Here is a 21,522-nt window from a genome sequence, read left to right on the forward strand (position 1 = left end):
AACCAACGCCTCACCTCCCCTGCTTTGCAGTACAGAATTGACGCCTCACCTTCTCGGACGCCATAAAGGACTGATGCCCTCCGGTCCCAGCAACGACTGACCTCCACAACTCCATGCGACGTCTTTGTTTCTTCATTTCAAAGGTACTGTACCTGGGGGTCCATGCAACTCCGTGACCAGTGCCTGTGGCGTCGGACTTTTGGGACCGACTCTGTCAACAACGCCTTGATAGCCCCAGTTGGAGCTATTGTGTTTCTAACCTCATTGGTGGGATTTAGTCTTCAAAAATTCATAAGTTTGCTTGTGTACATTGGATTTTTATTGTTTTAACAATATTTTATTGAGATAAATATTCTCTATTTTTTAAACCTGTGTGGTGTACTTTTGTGGTGTTTTCACTGTGTTATTGTATGAGTTTTAGCACAAATACTTTACACATTGCTTTCTAAGTTAAGCCTGACTGCTCAGTGCCAAGCTACCGGAGGATGGGCACAGGATAATTTGGATTGTGTTGTAGTTTATCCTGACTAGGATTGTGGTCCCTACTTGGACAAGGGTGTATACCTCTGCCAACTAGAGGCCCCATTTCTAACAACAAGATACAGGGGAACACAAATGTACAGAAAAGGGATGCAAGATTTTGCATTTATGGATTTCGAAAGGTCCTTACAAAGATTTGTACAAAAATTGTTTATTCATTTAAATGTATTTCTATGCAAAGTTCAGTTTGCACTAGCAGTCAGATATAGTTATTTAAACTTTGCAAGAGTCAAAGATATTGCACTAATTGGCCCAGACATTCAAATGCCACTGGACTTGGCATGTGTGTGACTAGTGTGTTCACTCTATTTTAAAGTGTGAAGTACTACAACCCACCCTGTTGCTGGGGTGATAAATCATTTCGGACACCTAGCCAGAGCATGTACTGATCTTCCGCAGGATGTCCAATCTTACATGAAACAAGATATCAAATCGTGGGACCCAGACAAGTGCAGTTGGGACACGCTTACATCTTCAAAATTAAGTCTAGGCCACTCCTACAGGACTCAAGCTAGGACTTTGAAGGCCTCAAAGGGTGATTTGGCTCACAGGATTATCTGCCTCAATCAATAAGTATTAGGCTGGTTATCCTGAGTTGAACCTCCTGAATTGAACCTCTAATCAACCAAAATTTGCAGTATTTTCCCAAGTTTGATGGACCTGGATCAGTAGGTACTTTTCATGGGCTGCCCCCTGCATTGTACACTTTGGCTTATCCTGCTCTCATTACCTGCAGCCCTAGCCAAGCCTCTCACATTCAGTATCACACCTTACAGTACAATAGTCTATGTTCATGGTGCAGGAAATTGCATTTCTATTGTGTCTGTGCTGCACTGCGATTATGAGAGGGAAACGGGAACCCGTGTGTTTCATTCTCCCACCAACTACCACCGTTGTGCTCTGGGAAGAGGTGATTTCCCTAGAGAATTGGGAAAAATCATGAGTCTTTCCTTGTCTGAACCTAATGTGTCAGAAACACATAATTTAGAAGTCACTGTTCCCTGCACACATAGATTATATTTCTAAATGTGTACTTTTCAGAATCTGTTTCAGGTGTTGATACAGCGAATCCCAATGGTACTCATTTTGTTGACCTCGAGAGGATGAAAGCGCGAGTCCGCCACCAGAGCACGACCTACAGAACTTTCTTTGTGATTGTAATGCACTCAGCACATCTCTAATTATTTACGACACAAAACAACGTTAAACAGTTGTCTGATTGCATTAAAAACATTTTTAGTGATAGTGTTAGAATACATTTGTCCGCCATTTCCCTGTATCATAGCGTTTAAACGCTATTGCTCGGATGTATAAACTAGATTGGCTGGGGAAGGGAACGAGGGGGAGAAGGGTGCGCATGGGACAACGACTGCTGTAGGAGCAGTTTCTTTACCAATGGGCAGTGTACTTTCAAGTGTGCATGCTATTCTACAGACGTAGAGCAGTTCTTCTTGGCCCCTTTAAGACAGGTTTTACTTAAAGGGTGACCTCTACTTCAGCCTCTGGCTTTTCCCCCCTATTGTTTACTCTGTAGCACGAGAGCTGCTTCCTTGAAGCTCTGAAGTGCCGAGTGTTTCCTCTGGTGTGGGACAGAGTGAACACAGCTTATCCAAGCTACGTGCTGCTCCTGCAGAACGGCGCGCACACGGGGAGAGCCGGGCAGATACAGGACACCGGGAGCAGCAGGGACGTCCTGTGAAAGTCAAACTCCTCTCCCCTCACCGGAGCACGGCGGCGCTTAAGGGAGACGAGTCCTCCTTTCCTCTGAAAAGACCCGGCGTGCATTGTATGGAAGCTGCCGGCTCTGGTGCAGAACCCAACCTGTCCCATCTGTGATACACGCGGGCTCCACTTAAAGGGGCAAAGAAAGGGATTGGGCGGTCACTTCATGTTTAACGAGTGTGAGACGCAGCCTGGTACTTGGATCAGAAGTTCTCTGTGTGGAAAGAAAGGCTCGCGTTTTGGGGGAGAGGTGACCACTTTTTTATTCTCTCGTTCCCAGGAGGATATCTGGCTGGACCGATAAGCGATCCCAATGAAACTGCTCTTGGTTCAGTGTATCGTCTTTGCAAACTTTTGCCACCATGTCATTTCCACACAGACAGGATCGGCCAAAGCCCTGCGGTCCTCCGGTCTGAGACGAGATGGTAAGTGCATGCTCCCTCTCTGCATGCTGTTGTTTATTAAATCGCACTTCACGCCGGTCCTCCGGAGCAGGGTCACGCTCCGAAGAGTTCTTTTTCACAAGCCTGTTTATAGAGTGTTAACGTGTCCGCCTTCACGCAGTGTCTGCTGCTCGTTGAGAAAGTACAAGCTGTGGTTCAGACTCTAAATTTAACTCGAGCAAGTTTTTTGCCCCTCTTCTCTAAAATGTTCAACTGTTTGGAGGGTTTATTTGTAGACTTGAATGTGAGTCTATTCAATTTAAACAGATACATCGTGGTGGCTTTGCTGCGCTAGATAGAATGCCCTGCGTGTGCCCATTTAATATCTGTGAGCTGTGCATTGAGCATTCGTGATGCTTTAAGTGCCGTGTCCAGGATGACGTAATTCCCTACGTCTGGCGCGCTGCAGTGCTTGTCGCAGGTGAGGGGTGAGGTGGGCGCAATTCTTTTTCTGTCCAAGATAAAGTCTGTGCGCGCGAAGCCATCCGAGCTGAGGTATCCCACTTAGGCTGAGGCAAGCCCTCGTCAAAAGGGACAGGTTTATTACCTCTTTGCGAAGTAACTTCATCGATTACCTTTACGCATGACCAGGAGCTGACGCAGCACCACTTCAGCAGTTACACTGAATTTTACCAGAACTGTCCGTGTCTGAGTCTGCCGTGGAGACTCGCAGGCAGCGTTGTAGTCAGACTACGGACGTCGGTCTCTAGTAGTATGCAGCAAACGTGTAATTAAAGGCTATGCACACAATCATTTATCATGAAGTGTGCGTCAGGGCGCGCGATTAGAGTGGGGCATTGTTTGAACTTTCGAGATTCAGATTTGAATCACCTCCACTTAAACACATTTTTATCATTATGTTATAGAGAACGAGAAGAATAGTTAGTGGGTAAAAGTACGAGGCGACGTGTATTTGGCCTGTGCTCAAGAAACCCACAACAGCTCTAGTATTGACAACACATAGGACGTGATTTCTCCAACGTTAATTAAATTCCACCTCCCTCGGTTGTGTTGCCTTATTCAGTGCATGCACAACTGCTGTCAATTTACCTCCATTGCATGTCTGTGACTTTCAAATAGTCATGACTTTTCAGACACTCACATCAAGTCATTACCGTGTGTTTGAGAAAAGGAAACTACAAGTCCCAACATGCTTAGTGTTGTGACTTAAAGTAAGGGCTATGGGGGGAACGTCCTCCTGATGTGGGGCAAGATGATAGCAGTGCCACACATAATTAAGGCACTTGTTTGTTGTTTTTGAATGAAGATCCTCAGCATTTTGCCCCCCCCCCCCCCACACACACACACACACATGTTGCCACTTAAGTAGCCCCTGCTTTGGGATGTAATTGAAGATCCTATGCAGACTTGCCCAAAGCAAGTCGAAGCTTCAGCTGTTGTGTTCAGTGCTTAGGTGTCTTTGTAGCCTGATGTGTGCTCAGGGATACAACTATCAAAATGCAACTTGACACCTGCTTAAAACAGAACACAGAGGACACATCTCAGCTGCTAGAGGAAGGCCCGGCATTGCTCATCATTTTTCTTTCCATTTGTAAATAATGAATTGTTGCTCTGCAAATTAAGTCCCTCAGGTTTTATTTCCTAGTGTGCAGTGGTTGAATAAACTCGAATTGAAAAATGTTGAAGACATTGTGCATTATGTTTTGTTTTGTCTAGAAAAGTCTTAGCTAAGTTCTAAGAATCTTTTGGGTAGTCCATTCTCAGCAATTACTTGGAAAATATTCAGTCCGATAGTGTGGTGTCCACTTTGGGAGGGTGATATAGGACAAGAGAAACGTTTTATTCTGTAGTTCTGCCATAACTTTATTTTGTACATGCAAGTTTCTACAGTATGTATTAAAACAGGAGCCTCACCCACAAGGGTGTCGAGTTACCAAAATGCCAGGGGTAGCAGAAGTAACATAAAAGAAGTAACATAACCTACCATTTGACCGTAATGTCATTTCAGGAACTGACATCCTATGGCCACTGACCCTGATTATTTCCAGAAAGACATGTTACATGACTCTAACATCACAATTGACATCACTGCCGTTCCACAATAACTGCAGGAGTAGTGTAAAAACATAACCAAGACAAATTTCAATTTCAGATACCACCTAAAGTATGGTTTTGACTTGATCTTTGCAAGTTCTTAGGGCATGAAACTTGCTGTGAATTGTAGTGAGCGAGTGGAATGATTAAGCCTGACCTCTTTTAGGGCGTTTCTCCCCAGAGTAAAACTTGAAACAAAATGGAGAGAAACAGTGTTTTTTAAAGCACAATTTTCGCATAAAGTTGATAAAACGCCAGAAGTGATGAAAGCTCACTCATTAAATATTTAAATCCTTTGATGGTGTGCCAAGCTAAATAACTCTGAGGTTCACCAAAATTGTACCCCCTTTTTTTTTAAACATGTGCTATCGATGTACCCATATGTAAAAAATGACCTATACTGTGAAACTGTAAAAAAAAAAAAAAAAAAAAATGTCAACTTTGTACTTGTATAGCATGCTACTCACCCGTTAGGGTCTCAAGGCATTGTACACATACCACTGTGGAACCCCTCCTGGCTTTTCCCTGTGAGGTGCCCACTCCTGGGCAATCTCCAAGGTGAAGCCAGGCATCCCAGTGCTGTTGGGGAGATTAAACAAGTTATTGCCCAGAGTGGGACCCAAGAATTAGACGAGGCACCAAAGCGAGAATTATCAGGTCCAAAGAAATTGAGTCCAAGACCTGCCGAAGTGGAAATTGAACCCTGGTCCCAGGTCAGATTTCTGAATCAGGGTCTGCCTTTCTAACCATTGAGCCACAGTTCTACTGTGCCAGTGCCAGCATTTTGTCATGGTTTTCCCCATATTCCCTGGGTGCCAATTTATATATAAAAAATGACATATTATATGTCAGTGCCAGAATTTTGCAATTTATACCATTGAATACCACATGTGACACTTATGTTAAAATTACCTCAGTAAGACACTGCCAGTTATTTGTCATGGTTATATATACAGATCTACAGGCACACTTGTACACAACTTTTTTCACATAAACACACTCTCATCTGCAGCACACACACAATATACATGTAAAATACACATTTAAAACCATTTTACCCACCACAGCTGACACCAAAGGTCCACGTGCTCCTGCTAAACGTGCTCCATTTTTTACTGCGTTAATAGTGAATAATAGAACGTTTTCACCATTATTGTAATGAAAAATGGGCATAAATAATGAATGCTGAGCCACCCATGCGTTCTTGACACTGGTTGTGTCACTTTTGTGGCCACAGGTTGCAAAGACAGCCCTATGAGTCACAAGGGGCAAGCTAATGGTCACAGCTTCCAATCCTGGCAACCCCTATCTTACCTCCATGCTGGCACACAGTACCACAATAAATATTTAATTTCATGAATAGACAATTAATCGAGGCAAAGATCAATTGAATTCTGTCAGGCAATATTTGAGTGCATAGTAGTCATTAACAAAATGCTGACACAAATTTTCTTTACAATAAAACCAACAAAAAAACCCGTAGATTTCCATGTTAGCATTGTGTTAGTGTAGTGTCAATGACCGGCTCCAAAGTCAGTAACTTGATTAATTGCCTGGTAAACATTTGGTTTGCTAGTGGATGCTATTATGAAATAAGCATATTGTGCAACTTTATTACTGACAGAAGCACTTTTTTGTGTCTTTACATTTAGAGAAGTTGTAAAATGTCAGATCTCGTGTATTTGTATGTAGGGAAGTGCAGTTGGATGCACTTAACATTTTTTAACTGTTTCAATCTGTCTGAGTATAACGTCTGTCACTCTTGTATACTGTATGCCATTGATATCACTTTCTGGTCATTTTATTGAGGTCTATTTTTGGGTACAACACATAAAAGAAGTTGGTTGTTTTTTTCTTGGATTGTGGGCCTTTGTCCCACATATGCCATTGCATAAATTGAAGTTCGACAAAAATGTATTTAGCATATTTAGCATATTTTGTCCTGGCTCATAAAAAGGTTGAAAAGTTGCCTGTTTTGAAACATTTTAGTTTTGACAGTAATATTAAATAATGTTATCTGAGGTGGTGGAATTGAATAAGATACATCTATACACAAACATTTAGTTTTCCATTGATATACAATGATATAGGTGGCATGGCTTGCATAATTGTCACCTAAGTTCTTCCCCTTCACTGTCATATAATACATACAAGGATGCAAAAGTGTCTTAGCATCCCACAGGAAAAGCAAAACATCTTAAGATCGTTTGGAATACCCAAATAATGTCCAGGTGATGTTTGCGCCAATCTAAATCAATGCAACACTATCAATGATAAACACTCATACAAGAAAATATTCGAAAAATATCAGTGAATATGTTTAGATTTCATGCTAAATTAGAACACTGGACTGTTGGGAGCTCCTTTGAAAACAATAGAGTGCTCCAGGCTTCTAATGGTCAGAAGAAGCCCGGAGCACTGACATGTTTTTGTTCGCAGCTGTTGCTGTGGACAAAGGCCTCACGGAGCTGAGGGTATTTCAATCCCCTCAGACTCCGGAGGCCTTTGTTTTATTTATTGGAACAATCTGCCCTCTAGTGGCAGAATATTCTAATAGCCTGATACCCCTTTCCCTCGGACCTTTAACGCTGGAGCGGGCCTTTAATGGCCAGTATAGCCTCTTGTGGCAGCCTATAAGGCTATAAGAGAGACCTGGCATGGATTGTAAGGTTCTGGGCAACCATGGCAATGCTCAGAGAACCCTGCTATTACTTTTCTGTAGCATACACCAGAAAGCCTTCCTTTCCACCCTAGTAGCCATCATTCAGCCGGCTCACCATTGGCGCCCTGGTGTGAATCACACCACATGGCAGGAACACAATACCCATGTTATAGCCAGAGCAATTCTAGAGGATTGTCTATGTGCATTCCCACGCTATGCATCAATATTGCCTGGAAATGAAAAAGGTGGGCTTGACTATCATACTGAAGGGACTAAAGCAATATTACCTACCATAACATATCAGAAACTTTGAACTATCATTTCACTTCTTTTGTTGGTTGTTATTAATAGATGTTGCAAACTGCCATGTTAACTTTTAAGCCTACATGGCTAAATTATAAACTGTTTAACCTCATGAGTCTTTTGTTCAGGAGTGCATGCCGGTCCAGGATTGGGTACAACAGTTGACACTCATTCAGGGCCGGCTTTAGCACTGGTGACACGCAGTGCAATTTTTTGGTGCCCCCTTTCATGATCTCCCACTCAGATTCCCTCATTACCACCCAGCAAAAGTGCTCCTCATCATTCCATACCCACTCTCTCGCATACATTTAATTTTTTTAAAGCACTGTTGAAGGCTGGCTTTACTAATCCACACAGCTAGCCACATAAAATACAGATTGGTTCTTTGTAGCAAGCATATTAACCCACTGTGCTACTTCATGGCAAGCCAAAACTGCCACTAGACATAACCCTGATCTCTCTCTCTCTCTCTCTAGCAGACACATTAATCACAAGAGTCATCTTGACTTTTTGTTGGTGCCTGAAAGCTGGATGTACAAGGAACTCTGGGCAGTTGCTTTTAATTCTTAGGTTGTTGCTAAACATAGCACCCCCACTGAGGTGAGTGCCCTCCCTTCAAGGTTAGTGCCCAGTGCGGCCCCACCACTCACATCACCCTAAAGCCAGCCCACACCCAAGGGTTCTGACTTGTCTCGACCTCTCTTCATGCAAGTTGCCATTGACTGAGAGTTCTAATATACAAGGGTCACAACAAGTAAAGCATGTGTATGTTTTCTGCATCACCGTCAGCTTAAGCTTGATCTTTGGTCAAGGAACCTTTCATGAGCCATTTGGGACATGGATAGACATAAAGTAAGAATTTGTCCATGTGCAGGGGGGCACAGTTCTGCGTATCTACTCCCAAATGCAGGCAAACACTAGCAATAGTTTATAAGATAGCTGTAGAAACCTATTCCTTCTCAGGATATAAACCTAACGTGGGTAAAATGGAGACTATTTGTGGAAGTAACTCTGAAACAAATTTTAAACACCTCATTCCTAGTATATCATTTTAAATACCCCATTCCTACTTTGCAGTACTTTCCAGTACTTACCAAGGATTCCAGGACACCAAGAACACTCGAATTCTAAAGAAAAAACCCCAGATGCTAAAACATGGGAAAGACTCAGTCTCAATGTTGCGTAGAGCTGACATTATAAAATGATTCTTCTTCCCAGAATACTATACCTATTTAGATCACTTCCACTACCTTATATCAACTTTTTCAAAAGATTAGTGGGCCCAATTACTTCCTTTATTTGGGCAAATAAGAAGCTGCAAAGGTTCATGCGATTTCTGCAACTGCCTTAGGAACTACAGGGGCGTATGGGGGGCATTGGGCAGCAATCAATCCCCAACTTTTATTTCTATCACTGGGCAGCCTTTTGGAGAAGACTCACCAAGCTAATCAAAGAATAACCTTACCCCAGTGTTCAATGAAGCAATGTTAGACTTACACTATGGGTGGGTGAAAAATTCCGTTCTGCCGGCGGAGTTCATGGAGTTTTACCCAGTTGAGGTCCGCTTGGAGCGTGGAGTTGTGGCAAAACTTTACCAAAAGGTGTGTGGCTGAGTATTTTTTTGTGCAAGCCTCAGCATCGTTAAGTTTGCAAGCAAGAATTTGCATCCCCTTGCACAATTTTCAGGTGCTAGAATGTCTCCCGACAAGGTGCCTCAATGCAGGTGGTTGCAACCGTTCATGATGAGAAAGCTGCTGCTCGAGTGGTAGAAAGAAGGAGCACCCTCTGGCTCTCTCCGTGGTGCCGTCTGTGCTGATTTTACAGATTTTCCAGAGTGTAAAAATCATCACAAGCAGCACAACATGCCCGAATTCTGCCTGCTCATGGAATCTCGCAGAGTTTTTATGTAACTCCATGGAATTCTGCAGAGTGAAACAATGCAAGATCTGTCCATCCTCCATTTATACACCAGATGTTATTCAAGAGGAGTGCTCAAAGCTTTTCTGATGATCCGTCAGAAGTTCAATTTACTTTCAAGGAATTCTATTGATACTTGCACATTAGGGCTGTATTGAAAGGCCAAAATCAGGATTTAGTACCTGAAAGGCTTCTAAGAATATGTACCACTGTACTGGAGGAGCTGCATTAAGACTGCAAAGCAATAATGATATTTTTATATATGAATCTTTGGACCAGTTAATTCTGCGGTCTAAGAAATGGTCCATTGGTTACAGTGTGAAATTATGCAGGAAAAGCTATAAGAGTCTCTCAATGTCTTTGAAGATTTTCGCTGTCGCTAAATACTGGATACAGCCCTGTGTGTGAGGGCTAGTGAGGAGGAGCGCAGGTGTCTGGAGGGTTTTGTGGAAGTTCAGTCGGTGGTTGATATAAACCGTGCATTGATCGTGTACAGCTTTGTAGGCATGCTTGAGGATCTTGAACTGGCATCTCTTCTGCATGGAGAGCCAGTGGAGGTTTATGGAATGGGGGAGGATGTGGGTCTATCTCAGGAGGTCCAGGATGAGTCTGGCTGCAGCGCTCTGTATGGCCTGGAGTCTTTTGAGGAGTTGGGTGGAGATGCCGGAGTAGAGTGCATTGCTGTAGTCAAGGTAGCTGGTGATGAGGGCCTGGGTGATGGTCTTAATGGTGTTAACTAGGATCTATTTGGAGATTCTGTGGAGCATGCAGAGGGTATGGAAGCAGGAGGAGATGACTCCATCGGTTTGTCGCCTTATGGTCAGTTTGCTGTCGAGGATGAAGCCGAGGTTGCAGAGGTCTTGAAGGATTACTGTGTGAAGAGTGTGATATACTCATATAAAAGACTACTTTAGCCTAAAAGGACAATTCTGGTCCTGAGCCTGTGTAAACATTGGTGTACACCTCCATATGCGTAATTTAGATTGAGGTGAGCTAGTTCTTGCCCCTCTGTGTAGTGAACTGTGGTCACTGATGGGTCCATTGAGCAATAAACAATACACATTACATGCAATGAAAAGGGAAGCTAGAGTCAGCCAAGGGTACCAGGCAGATACAGAAGCTTGGCTGTGGACAATATTAGTAATCAAAGTATGTAGGCATATTCTGTTTTGTATGATGAAATCTAATTCTTTGAGTTCTAATCACACACAACAATCCATGCTTTGAAATATTTGTATTCGGGAATACTCTGAAATGTACATTTGCAAAAGGACAATTGTAAATTAATGCTTTTAAAGAGGATCACATTAGTTAAGCTTCTTAAATGAATCAATACTATTTTAAATGCAGTGTCACTTTTACATTGTGAAAGAACGAGGTGGGAAACACACTGCAAACGCATTTTACAACTTGGATGTTTGACAATTTTAAGTTATTTCCAGTGAGCTGATTTGACACACAGTTTACACTGAGGAATGCTTTGGGCCGGCATGTGCAATAGTTTATTGCAGTTCGAGCATGGCCAGTACAAAGCACGCTTCGTGGGTGGTACGTGGATTATGTCATCAGATCTGGCATGCTACAGGAAGATTGCATGCCAATCAGGGAATCTTCTTTAGCCTAGCATTCTGTGATTGTACCAATCTGTTTCTATGACTAGTCCAGCCTGCATCTGATGGTTGTTGTTTGCTGAAAGATTCGGAGAGGACTTTTCTTACAGATTGTGTGGTTAGCCCAGACATGCTACGTTATCATATTATATTCGATTATTCATCTCATCTGAAGAGCAGCACTAGCTGCTAATTGCTTCCAGACACCAATTCCTGCTGATTCACAAAAAAGGAGAAAAACTTTCTAGGTCAGCACATAAAAGGATAAATAAGGGATTTCTAAACCTAGGGAAAAAATGAAAATCAGAGCGACCTAAGACTTTAATTCCAGTAAACATTAGATTTGTGAAGGATCTATGTAACACTTTCGTTTAGTGAGTGTGATAAATGATCACACCCACACGTACGCAAAGTGATCCCCCGCTCTTTCTTCTTTCTGACTATGGCTGATTTTGGGAGACAGCCTTTCCAGCTCAGTCAGTGAGGGTCGGAGGTGGTGTCCAGCCGGAAAAAAGTGAATCTCTAATTTATCCAGTATTTACTACTCCTCCTCACCCCACCCCGTGCATCTCCTACCAACTGTGGACTGTCTGTGTCCATACGAGCTGAGGCTATCTAGAAGGACAGTAGACATAGAGGCACATATGACTGACATATCTGTGCTAACTGAGCATATGGTGTGTTGAAATGGCATACGCTAGGCAACTATGTACATTGCTGGCATTTAGTTGCACATAACCGGTGGAAAACAATTGTATATTACAAACTACCCACCTGACTCTTTTCGTGCTGGTCTTAAAAGAATTACCCAATGAAACATATTAGTTTTTAATTTTCTCCTGGAGATATGGAGAATGAGAAATGAAAGTCAAGAAGTAAAGAGAATAATAATGTTAGGATCCAAACCAAAATGGAGCCACAGTGAGTATAACTTTGTATTTTCTTCATAAAGTATGAAAATGAGAGTTGACAAATGTTAGTGGTCAGTTAGACCACGGCTAACTAGTGCAGTACAAACAGATGATTTTATAAAGCAAAAAGGTCGAAGACAGGGAGCAAAAGTTATCATCTGCATGTAGCTGACACATAATCTCTAAAGCCTAAGCCAAATATACTAAGTATACCAGCAAGTTGTGCTCTGTGTGGCCACTGAAGCAATGACTTCGGGTGGCCAGAAGAGAATACATTGCACTCTGGCCGGGCATTTACTCCAGCACCCAGCACAAGGGAACTGGTTGTGGGAGCGAGATGAGGGAGAACGTTCCTCCCTCTCCACAGGTGATAGAAACAGCCTTTGGCATCTGAGTTAGCTTGAGAGGCAAGGAGCCATCAGCGTTCAAAGAGGCAATTGATGATGGCATATATTAAACAAGGACTACAAGGTAGGTATATCATGGCAATTTGTTATTACTGAGTAGCAAAACCCATTCCAGATTATACAAGCAAAAGAAAGGAACACATTCCTGCTCAATTTCAAGAGACACATCATGGCAATGGCATAGTTTACTTGGTTGCAGAGGGCATTTATGGCTGTGACAATTATTTCATAACCGATGTGTAGGTATGTCATTGTCTCTGTTAATGACTTGTTCATGTCCTTCTTAACTGTTTATAGACCGTCACACTTTAAGCACTTTCGCTTTTAAAACTGTGTTCCTCACATTGCCCCGTTTCCCCAAATTTCGGTGGAGAGGTATGGCCCACTCAACCCTGCAAACTGCCCCCCCCCCCAACCACTCCGGAGCACAGGGGTATCCAAGTCGTCTGTCTCTTTTCTCTGTGCAAGTAGAGCTGGGTAATCCTGTCCTCCACGTTTGTAAATACATTAACTCCTGAGAGCACTATCTTTGTATGAACATGAGGTGAAATATCATTTCAACCATTGCCCAAGTTTCTGGCTATACCTGAGACAGTGTTCTTTTAAGTTAGTAGTTATTGTCATTTTATACATTAATACACCCATAAATCATACATATTTTACAACTGAACTTTACAGAAAATACGTGCAATTTTGCAGTTACAAATTTATTTTTTCACAAATTCTACTAACAATTCCTTTGAACGCCGAGGTGAACGGGGGATGCAGCATTAAGAAACGAAGCTTCAATGCCACTTTTCCTGATGTACTGTTATATTAAGGCTTCTGTTTTCAGGGAAATCATTTGTTTTTGCAGTTCTGCTTCACTAAAGTGTGGTTTAACAGATGGCCGTTCAGATTAACCCGTGGAATGCCGTGCAGTACTGTGCGGAACCTCCATCATGTAGGCTCTGGGGCCAAATGTGTTATTGAATCGCTCCTCGTAAATTATATATCCGAGAAACGGGGTACAAGTCATATTGCAGTGGAGACTCTATAATTCAAGAACACTAATCTCAGCACAGTTAGTACACTTTGATGAATTTGACCTCAGAAAAAGACATGCAATTATGTTAAAATGCAGTTGACCAAATTTTACTTAACAGGAAAAAATGTGGAGAAACATGAAACCTTTGGTTTTAACCCTCTCAGGAAAATACATTCCTACACGATTTTAGAAGGCTCCAGAATGAAGCATCGCTATGTTTTTCATATATTTTGCTAGTAGTTGAAAGTTACGTTTTGGGCAAACCTTCACGCATGTACTCTGATGCATGCCATATTCCCTCTATGTGCTGAAAGCTTGGGGCAGACAGACTGGTGATTGAGGTCACACAGAAAGATGTCCCAAATAGAGTTTCAGTCAAAAACATAAGTTTTAGAGCTGGTTAGGACTGCCTTTGGAGACAGCTGTTTATCAAAACATTCGTACACGAGATACACATAAGGAGGCTGTTAGAAATGGGGTTTTTGGTTGGCAGTCAGGTTACCCTCTGTCCAAGCAAAAGCCCTCACTCTAGTCAGGGTAAGTCACACACTATCCAAGATTATCCTGTGCCCACCCTCTGGTAGCTTGGCACGAGCAGTCAGGCTTAACTTAGAAGGCAATGTGTCAAGTATTTGTGCAATAAGTCATACAATACCACCATATAACACCACAAAAATACACCACACAGTGTTTAGAAAAATATATAATATTTATCAGGATAATTGTAGGTCAAAAAGAATAAAGATGCAATGGAAAATTGTAGAACTATCACAGGAAAGTGATATAAAGTGTCTTAAGTCTTTAGAATGCAATACAGTGTCTTTCAAGCACAAAGTACCTGGTTTCTGGTGGAAAATCTCCTCAGAGGGCCACAGGAAAAGGGATGCGTGGAAAAAGGGTGTGTGCGTCGATTTCTCCTCAGCACACAAAGACTTGCGTCGTTCTTTTCCACGCGGGGAAGTCGGGCGTCGTTTCCCGGCGCGCAGACAGTCTTTTTGTGGATCGCGGGGATTACCAGATGTCCCGGGTCTGTGCGTGGATTCTCCTGCTTGTTTTCCGGCTGCGCGTCGTTCTGCGGGGCTGCGCGTCGAAGTTTCGATCTCACGGTAGGCGTCGCGTCGATTTCTCCTTGGAAGTCGGGCGGCGTTGTCCTTGCGAGGCCGTGCGTCGAAAGTTTGGTCTCACGGCAGGCGTCGCGTCGATTTCTTCTTGGAAGTCGGGCGGCGTTGTCCTTGCGAGGCCGTGCGTCAAAGTTTCGCACTCACGGTAGGCGTCGCGTCGATTTCTCCTGGAAAGTCGGGCGGCTTTGTCCTTGCGAGGTTGTGCGTCGAAGTCTCGATCGTCCCGAGGGCGTCGATCAGCGTCGGTGTGCGGCGTTTTTCTCGCCGCGAAAACAGCTGTGCGTCGAAATTTTCGGCGCACGGAGCGTCCAAGTGAAAGGAAGAAGTCTTTTTGGTCCTGAGACTTCAAGGAACAGGAGGCAAGCTCTATCCAAGCCCTTGGAGAGCACTTTCACAGCCAGACAAGAGTTCAGCAAGGCAGCAGGGCAACAGCAAGACAGCAGTCCTTTGTAGAAAGCAGACAGGTGAGTCCTTTGAGCAGCCAGGCAGTTCTTCTTGGCAGGATGTAGTTTCTGGTTCCGGTTTCTTCTCCAGCAAGTGTCTGATGAGGTAGGGCAGAGGCCCTGTTTTATACTAAGTTGTGCCTTTGAAGTGGGGGTGACTTCAAAGAGTCTCTAAGAAATGCACCAAGTTCCCTTTCAGCTCAATCCTGTCTGCCAGAGTCCCAGTAGGGGGTGTGGCAGTCCTTTGTGTGAGGGCAGGTCCTCCACCCTCCCAGCCCAGGAAGACCCATTCAAAATGCAGATGTATGCAAGTGAGGCTGAGTACCCTGTGTTTGGGGTGTGTCTGAGTGAATGCACAAGGAGCTGTCAACTAAACCTAGCCAGACGTGGATTGAAGGGCACAACAAGATTTTAGTGCAAAGAAATGCTCACTTTCTAAAAGTGGCATTTCTAGAATAGTAATATTAAATCCGACTTCACCAGTCAGCAGGATTTTGTATTACCATTCTGGCCATACTAAATATGACCTTCCTGCTCCTTTCAGATCAGCAGCTGCCACTTCAACAGTGTATGAGGGCAGCCCCAATGTTAGCCTATGAAGGGAGCAGGCCTCACAGTAGTGTAAAAACGAATTTAGGAGTTTTACACTACCAGGACATATAACTACACAGGTACATGTCCTGCCTTTTACCTACACAGCACCCTGCTCTAGGGGATACCTAGGGCACACATTAGGGATGACTTATATGTAGAAAAAGGGGAGTTCTAGGCTTGGCAAGTACTTTTAAATGCCAAGTCGAAGTGGCAGTGAAACTGCACACACAGGCCTTGCAATGGCAGGCCTGAGACAAGGTTAAGGGGCTACTGAGGTGGGTGGCACAACCAGTGCTGCAGGCCCACTAGTAGCATTTAATCTACATGCCCTAGGCACATGTAGTGCACTCTAATAGGGACTTACAGGTAAATTAAATAGTCAATCATGGATAAACCAATCAATAGTACAATTTACACAGAGAGCATATGCACTTTAGCACTGGTTAGCAGTGGTAAAGTGCTCAGAGGTCAAAAGCCAACAACAACAGGTCAGAAAAAATAGGAGGAAGGAGGCAAAAAGTTTGGGGATGTCCCTGTCAAAAAGCCAGGTCCAACATGACCCCCTACCAGCCTAAAGCCAGGGGAGAACAATCACTATCCTGATGTACTTCCCTGTTTGAGGCGACAGAACAAGGACCCAGGCCCACAACAGCAGGGGCATGCTCCAGTTCTTCGCCTTCCTGACTCCAATTGGATCCCTCTGTCCATACTCTCAGGGCCCACTAAGCCCATCCATGGGGAACCTTTCTCCTTTCCTGCGGATCCCATCTGTGCAGCACCTAACCTTACATTGCTCACAGATGTATCCCAGGAGCAGGATAGTACCACCAGGACCAACTCAGTGGTGTTGCCCCTTCTATCCCCGGGGTGTGACACTTGTCCCCTCCCCAGGGATAACTCTGTCCACCCGGACAGCAAGCCACTGTGGTTACTGACAGTTGTCAGGGATGAGAGCCAGGCCCCATGTCTCTCAAAGCTCTCCCACCACTGTGGCTGTGGAGAGTGGGGGGCGGTAGCCCCAGGTGCTGGGCACCCTTTAACCACTCTCCCTTCCACCAGGTCAGGGATGACAGCCTGAACCGGGTCCTCCCCTCTGGGGCTCTGTACCCTCCCTCCTGGAGCGGTACCCCCAGAGTCTGCCATGGTCAGGGTGCTTATAGAAGTCGCCCTGTACCATTCCTCCACCAGTGCAGGGCTGTTAACCTGCAACTGGCCCTCCAACCTGGGGTCTGTACCTTCAGGTTGGACTAGGGCCCGGGGTGAGGCTTCCCTCCCCCTGCCCTCCCTTCTGGGGTCCAGCACCCTCCAACTAGGAGTGGCCTCCTCAGAAGACAATAGGGTAGGGGCACTGTTATCAGTAGCCCCTCTCTCCAGGTCCGGGGGGACACCCTGAACCTGGTCTTCCAGCCCAGGGTCTGTACCCTCAGACTGGATCACTGCCTGGCAAACCAGCACTTCCTGGGAGGCACACCTACCCCCCACCAGGTCAGAGTTTAACCTCTGCACCTGACCATTCAACTCAGAGTCACCCTGAAGTTGAACAATTGCCTGGCGCACCAGGACTTTCTGGGAGGCACACCTACCTCCCACCAGGTCAGAGTTTAACCTCTGAGCCTGGTTCCCCAACCCAGGGTCACCACCCTGAGGTTGGGCAATTGCCTGGCACGCCAGGACTTTCTGGGGGGCACACCTACCCCCCACCAGGTCAGAGTTTAACCTCGGAACCCGGTTATCCAACCCAGAGTCAGCACTCTGAGGTTGAACAATTGCCTGGCACGCCAGGACTTTCTGGAGGGCACACTGACCCTCCACCAGGTCAGAGTTTAACCTCTGAACTGGGCCATTCAACTCAGAGTCACCACCCTGAAGTTGAACAATCGCCTGGCACGCCAGGACTTCCTGGAGGGCACACTGACCCTCCACCAGGTCAGAGTTTAACCTCTGTACCTGGTTCTCCAACCTAGGGTCACCATCCTGAGGTTGGACAACTGCCTGGTACACCAGGGCTTTCTGGGGGGCACACCTACCCCCCACCAGGTCAGAGGTTAACCTCTGAACCTGGATATCCAACCCAGAGTCACCACCCTGAGGTTGAACCATTGCCTGGCAGGCCAGGACTTTCAGGGAGGCACACCTACCTCCCACCAGGTCAGAGTTTAACCTCTGAGCCGGGTTCTCCAACCCAGGGTCACCACCCTGAGGTTGAACCATTGCCTGGTATACCAGGACTTTCTGGGGGGCACACCTACCCCCCACCAGGTCAGAGTTTGACCTCTGAACCGGGTTAGCCAACCCAGAGTCACCACCCTGAGGTTGGGCAATTGCCTGGCACCCCAGGACTTTCTGGGAGGCACACCTACCTCCCACCAGGTCAGAGTTTAACCTCTGAACCTGGCCATCCAACCCAGAGTCGACACCCTGAGGTTGGACAACTGCCTGGCACGCCAGGACTTTCTGGGGGGCACACCTACCCCCCACCAGGTCAGAGTTTGACCTCTTCACCTGGTAAGCCAACCCAGAGTCACCACCCTGAGGTTGAGCCATTGCCTGGCATTCCAGGACTTTCTGGGGGGCACATCTACCCCCCACCAGGTCAAAGTTTAACCTCTGAACCCGGTTATCCAACCCAGTGTCACCACCCTGAGGTTGAATCTTTGCCTGGCATGCCAGGACTTCCTGGGGGGCACTCTCACCCCCCACAAGGGACACGCCGTCCCCAAGGGCCACACAAGAGTCTGGTTGGCGCAGGTCTCCCGACCTCTGCCCATCCGGCAGAGTCTGGGTTTCCCCCAAACCAGAAACGGTCTCACCTGGGTCATTCCTGGGGGGCTCTGCTCTCAGAGCTGACCCCTGACTTTCAAGATCCTCCACTGGGGTCTGCCACCCCCTCTCAACCCTATGTCTGGACTTCTGCACCCCCTCACTAGGAGTGGTACTGCCAGACACCAGAACTGTTGGGATGCTGTCTACAGTCATCCCCCCAAGTTCTTCTGACACTGCGGGGCTTCCCTCAAAAGGTGGCCCTACGGTACAGGTTAGGCTCTGAGACCTACCTGGGACACTACAATCCTCTCCCACCTCACTTGGTCGGGAACCACCTAGACCACTCCCTTCAGGAGCACCCCCAAATGCCTCTTCAGACTCTCTGGTACTCACCCAAAAGTCTGCCTCCACTGTAAGTTCCCTGGGGTCAGAGAACTCACACTCCACCTGGTGTTGGCGTAGCTCTGGAAAATAAGGACCAGACATATGCTCTCCAGCAATTACATCACTCTGCCCTTCACATGTATTAACCACAGTACCCTTCACCCAACCACCCAGTAACTCAACCTTGGAAAAGCACTCTACTTCACCCTCCTGAGACTGGTGAGACAGTATCTGTCTGTCCCTGACACTCAACCCAAACTCTTCTGGGATGTCTCTACACTCTATATCCAGGACGTCCACCAGGGGGGAACCCTTTTCTCTGTCACTCTCTGCTAGAGTCAGTAAAGTGTCCCTCCCCCCAGTAGGAATATGACTCCCTGTGCCAGTTCCCCAATCCTTCTCAGGGACCCTGTGCATAACGGGAACTACCTCATACCCTTGAACTGCCTGGGGTGTGTCAACTCCCTTCTTCAAGTTGAGCACCACATCTCTGGGCTTGTGCCCTTCTTCAGCAGTACTAGATGCAAGATTTTTGCTGCCACCATCTGAACTGGACTCAGCCCTTCCGGCCTCCAGTTTCAGCTCTTTACAGCTCAGCTCTTGAGCTGCAATCTTTTCTTCTTCCAGGGCTAAAAGTCTTTTTGCCTCAACCTCTGCAAGATACTCCTCTAATTGTTGCTCCTGTCGCCTTTGACTTCGGAGCCATTCATCTATTTCTGGGTCACTGTCCAACTCTGAGTAGCCTTCCTCCTCATCTGAGTAGTCTTCCTCCTCATCTGAGGGGTACTTAGTCATTTGGTTTCTTGCTGCCTCTCTCTCTGCCCATCTTTCCTCCCCCCAGACTATGTAGTGATGGAGCATCTCCGCTTTAGTAGATCTCCTTGCTACAGGAAGGCCCCATTGTCTGCAAAGCTTCCTTAGGTTAGCCTTAGTGAGGTGGTCAGTACGAACAAAGAATGAGTAGGTACACAATCCCATTTTGATAGAATCTTATCAGCAAAAACCAAAATCCAAAGTCCATAATATCAATAGTATATCCAGGAGGACATCAGAGAACCAAGAGCCAGAAAAGATGAAAAATCAAGTTGACCTTCAACTGTGGGTAGGTAGTGAAATACTTAGCTACTGTATGTCACTGCACAAATACAAGTCCTATCCTCACCGCTGATCACCAATGTTAGAAATGGGGTTTTTGGTTGGCAGTCAGGTTACCCTCTGTCCAAGCAAAAGCCCTCACTCTAGTCAGGGTAAGTCACACACTATCCAAGATTATCCTGTGCCCACCCTCTGGTAGCTTGGCACGAGCAGTCAGGCTTAACTTAGAAGGCAATGTGTCAAGTATTTGTGCAATAAGTCATACAATACCACCATATAACACCACAAAAATACACCACACAGTGTTTAGAAAAATATATAATATTTATCAGGATAATTGTAGGTCAAAAAGAATAAAGATGCAATGGAAAATTGTAGAACTATCACAGGAAAGTGATATAAAGTGTCTTAAGTCTTTAGAATGCAATACAGTGTCTTTCAAGCACAAAGTACCTGGTTTCTGGTGGAAAATCTCCTCAGAGGGCCACAGGAAAAGGGATGCGTGGAAAAAGGGTGTGTGCGTCGATTTCTCCTCAGCACACAAAGACTTGCGTCGTTCTTTTCCACGCGGGGAAGTCGGGCGTCGTTTTCCGGCGCGCAGACAGTCTCTTTTTGTGGATCGCAGGGATTACCAGATGTCCCGGGTCTGTGCGTGGATTCTCCTGCTTGTTTTCCGGCTGCGCGTCGTTCTGCGGGGCTGCGCGTCGAAGTTTCGATCTCACGGCAGGCGTCGCGTCGATTTCTCCTTGGAAGTCGGGCGGCGTTGTCCTTGCGAGGCCGTGCGTCAAAGTTTCGCACTCACGGTAGGCGTTGCGTCGATTTCTCCTGGAAAGTCGGGCGGCTTTGTCCTTGCGAGGTTGTGCGTCGAAGTCTCGATCGTCCCGAGGGCGTCGCGTCGATCAGCGTCGGTGTGCGGCGTTTTTCTCGCCGCGAAACAAGCTGTGCATCGAAATTTTCGGCGCACGGAGCGTCCAAGTGAAAGAAAGAAGTCTTTTTGGTCCTGAGACTTCAAGGAACAGGAGGCAAGCTCTATCCAAGCCCTTGGAGAGCACTTTCACAGCCAGACAAGAGTTCAGCAAGGCAGCAGGGCAACAGCAAGACAGCAGTCCTTTGTAGAAAGCAGACAGGTGAGTCCTTCGAGCAGCCAGGCAGTTCTTCTTGGCAGGATGTAGTTTCTGGTTCCGGTTTCTTCTCCAGCAAGTGTCTGATGAGGTAGGGCAGAGGCCCTGTTTTATACTAAGTTGTGCCTTTGAAGTGGGGGTGACTTCAAAGAGTCTCTAAGAAATGCACCAAGTTCCCTTTCAGCTCAATCCTGTCTGCCAGAGTCCCAGTAGGGGGTGTGGCAGTCCTTTGTGTGAGGGCAGGCCCTCCACCCTCCCAGCCCAGGAAGACCCATTCAAAATGCAGATGTATGCAAGTGAGGCTGAGTACCCTGTGTTTGGGGTGTGTCTGAGTGAATGCACAAGGAGCTGTCAACTAAACCTAGCCAGACGTGGATTGAAGGGCACAACAAGATTTTAGTGCA

At 45.8% G+C, this 21,522-nt stretch overlaps 1 protein-coding gene across 1 annotated transcript in view; it reads left to right on the forward strand.

Annotated features, from left to right (window-relative positions):
* Window positions 1–1,945: 1,945 nt before the first annotated feature.
* The window catches only part of PDGFD (platelet derived growth factor D), a 985,364-nt gene continuing 965,787 nt past the window's right edge, over window positions 1,946–21,522 (forward strand). Inside the window, exon 1 of the mRNA XM_069202356.1 lies at window positions 1,946–2,687. Within this exon, the coding sequence (XP_069058457.1) occupies window positions 2,576–2,687 (112 nt within the window). The 5' untranslated portion in view covers window positions 1,946–2,575. The remainder of the gene's footprint in view (window positions 2,688–21,522) is intronic.

The sequence above is a fragment of the Pleurodeles waltl genome, chromosome 8 (assembly GCF_031143425.1).
Source record: "Pleurodeles waltl isolate 20211129_DDA chromosome 8, aPleWal1.hap1.20221129, whole genome shotgun sequence".
NCBI classification, from domain to species: Eukaryota; Metazoa; Chordata; class Amphibia; order Caudata; family Salamandridae; genus Pleurodeles; species Pleurodeles waltl.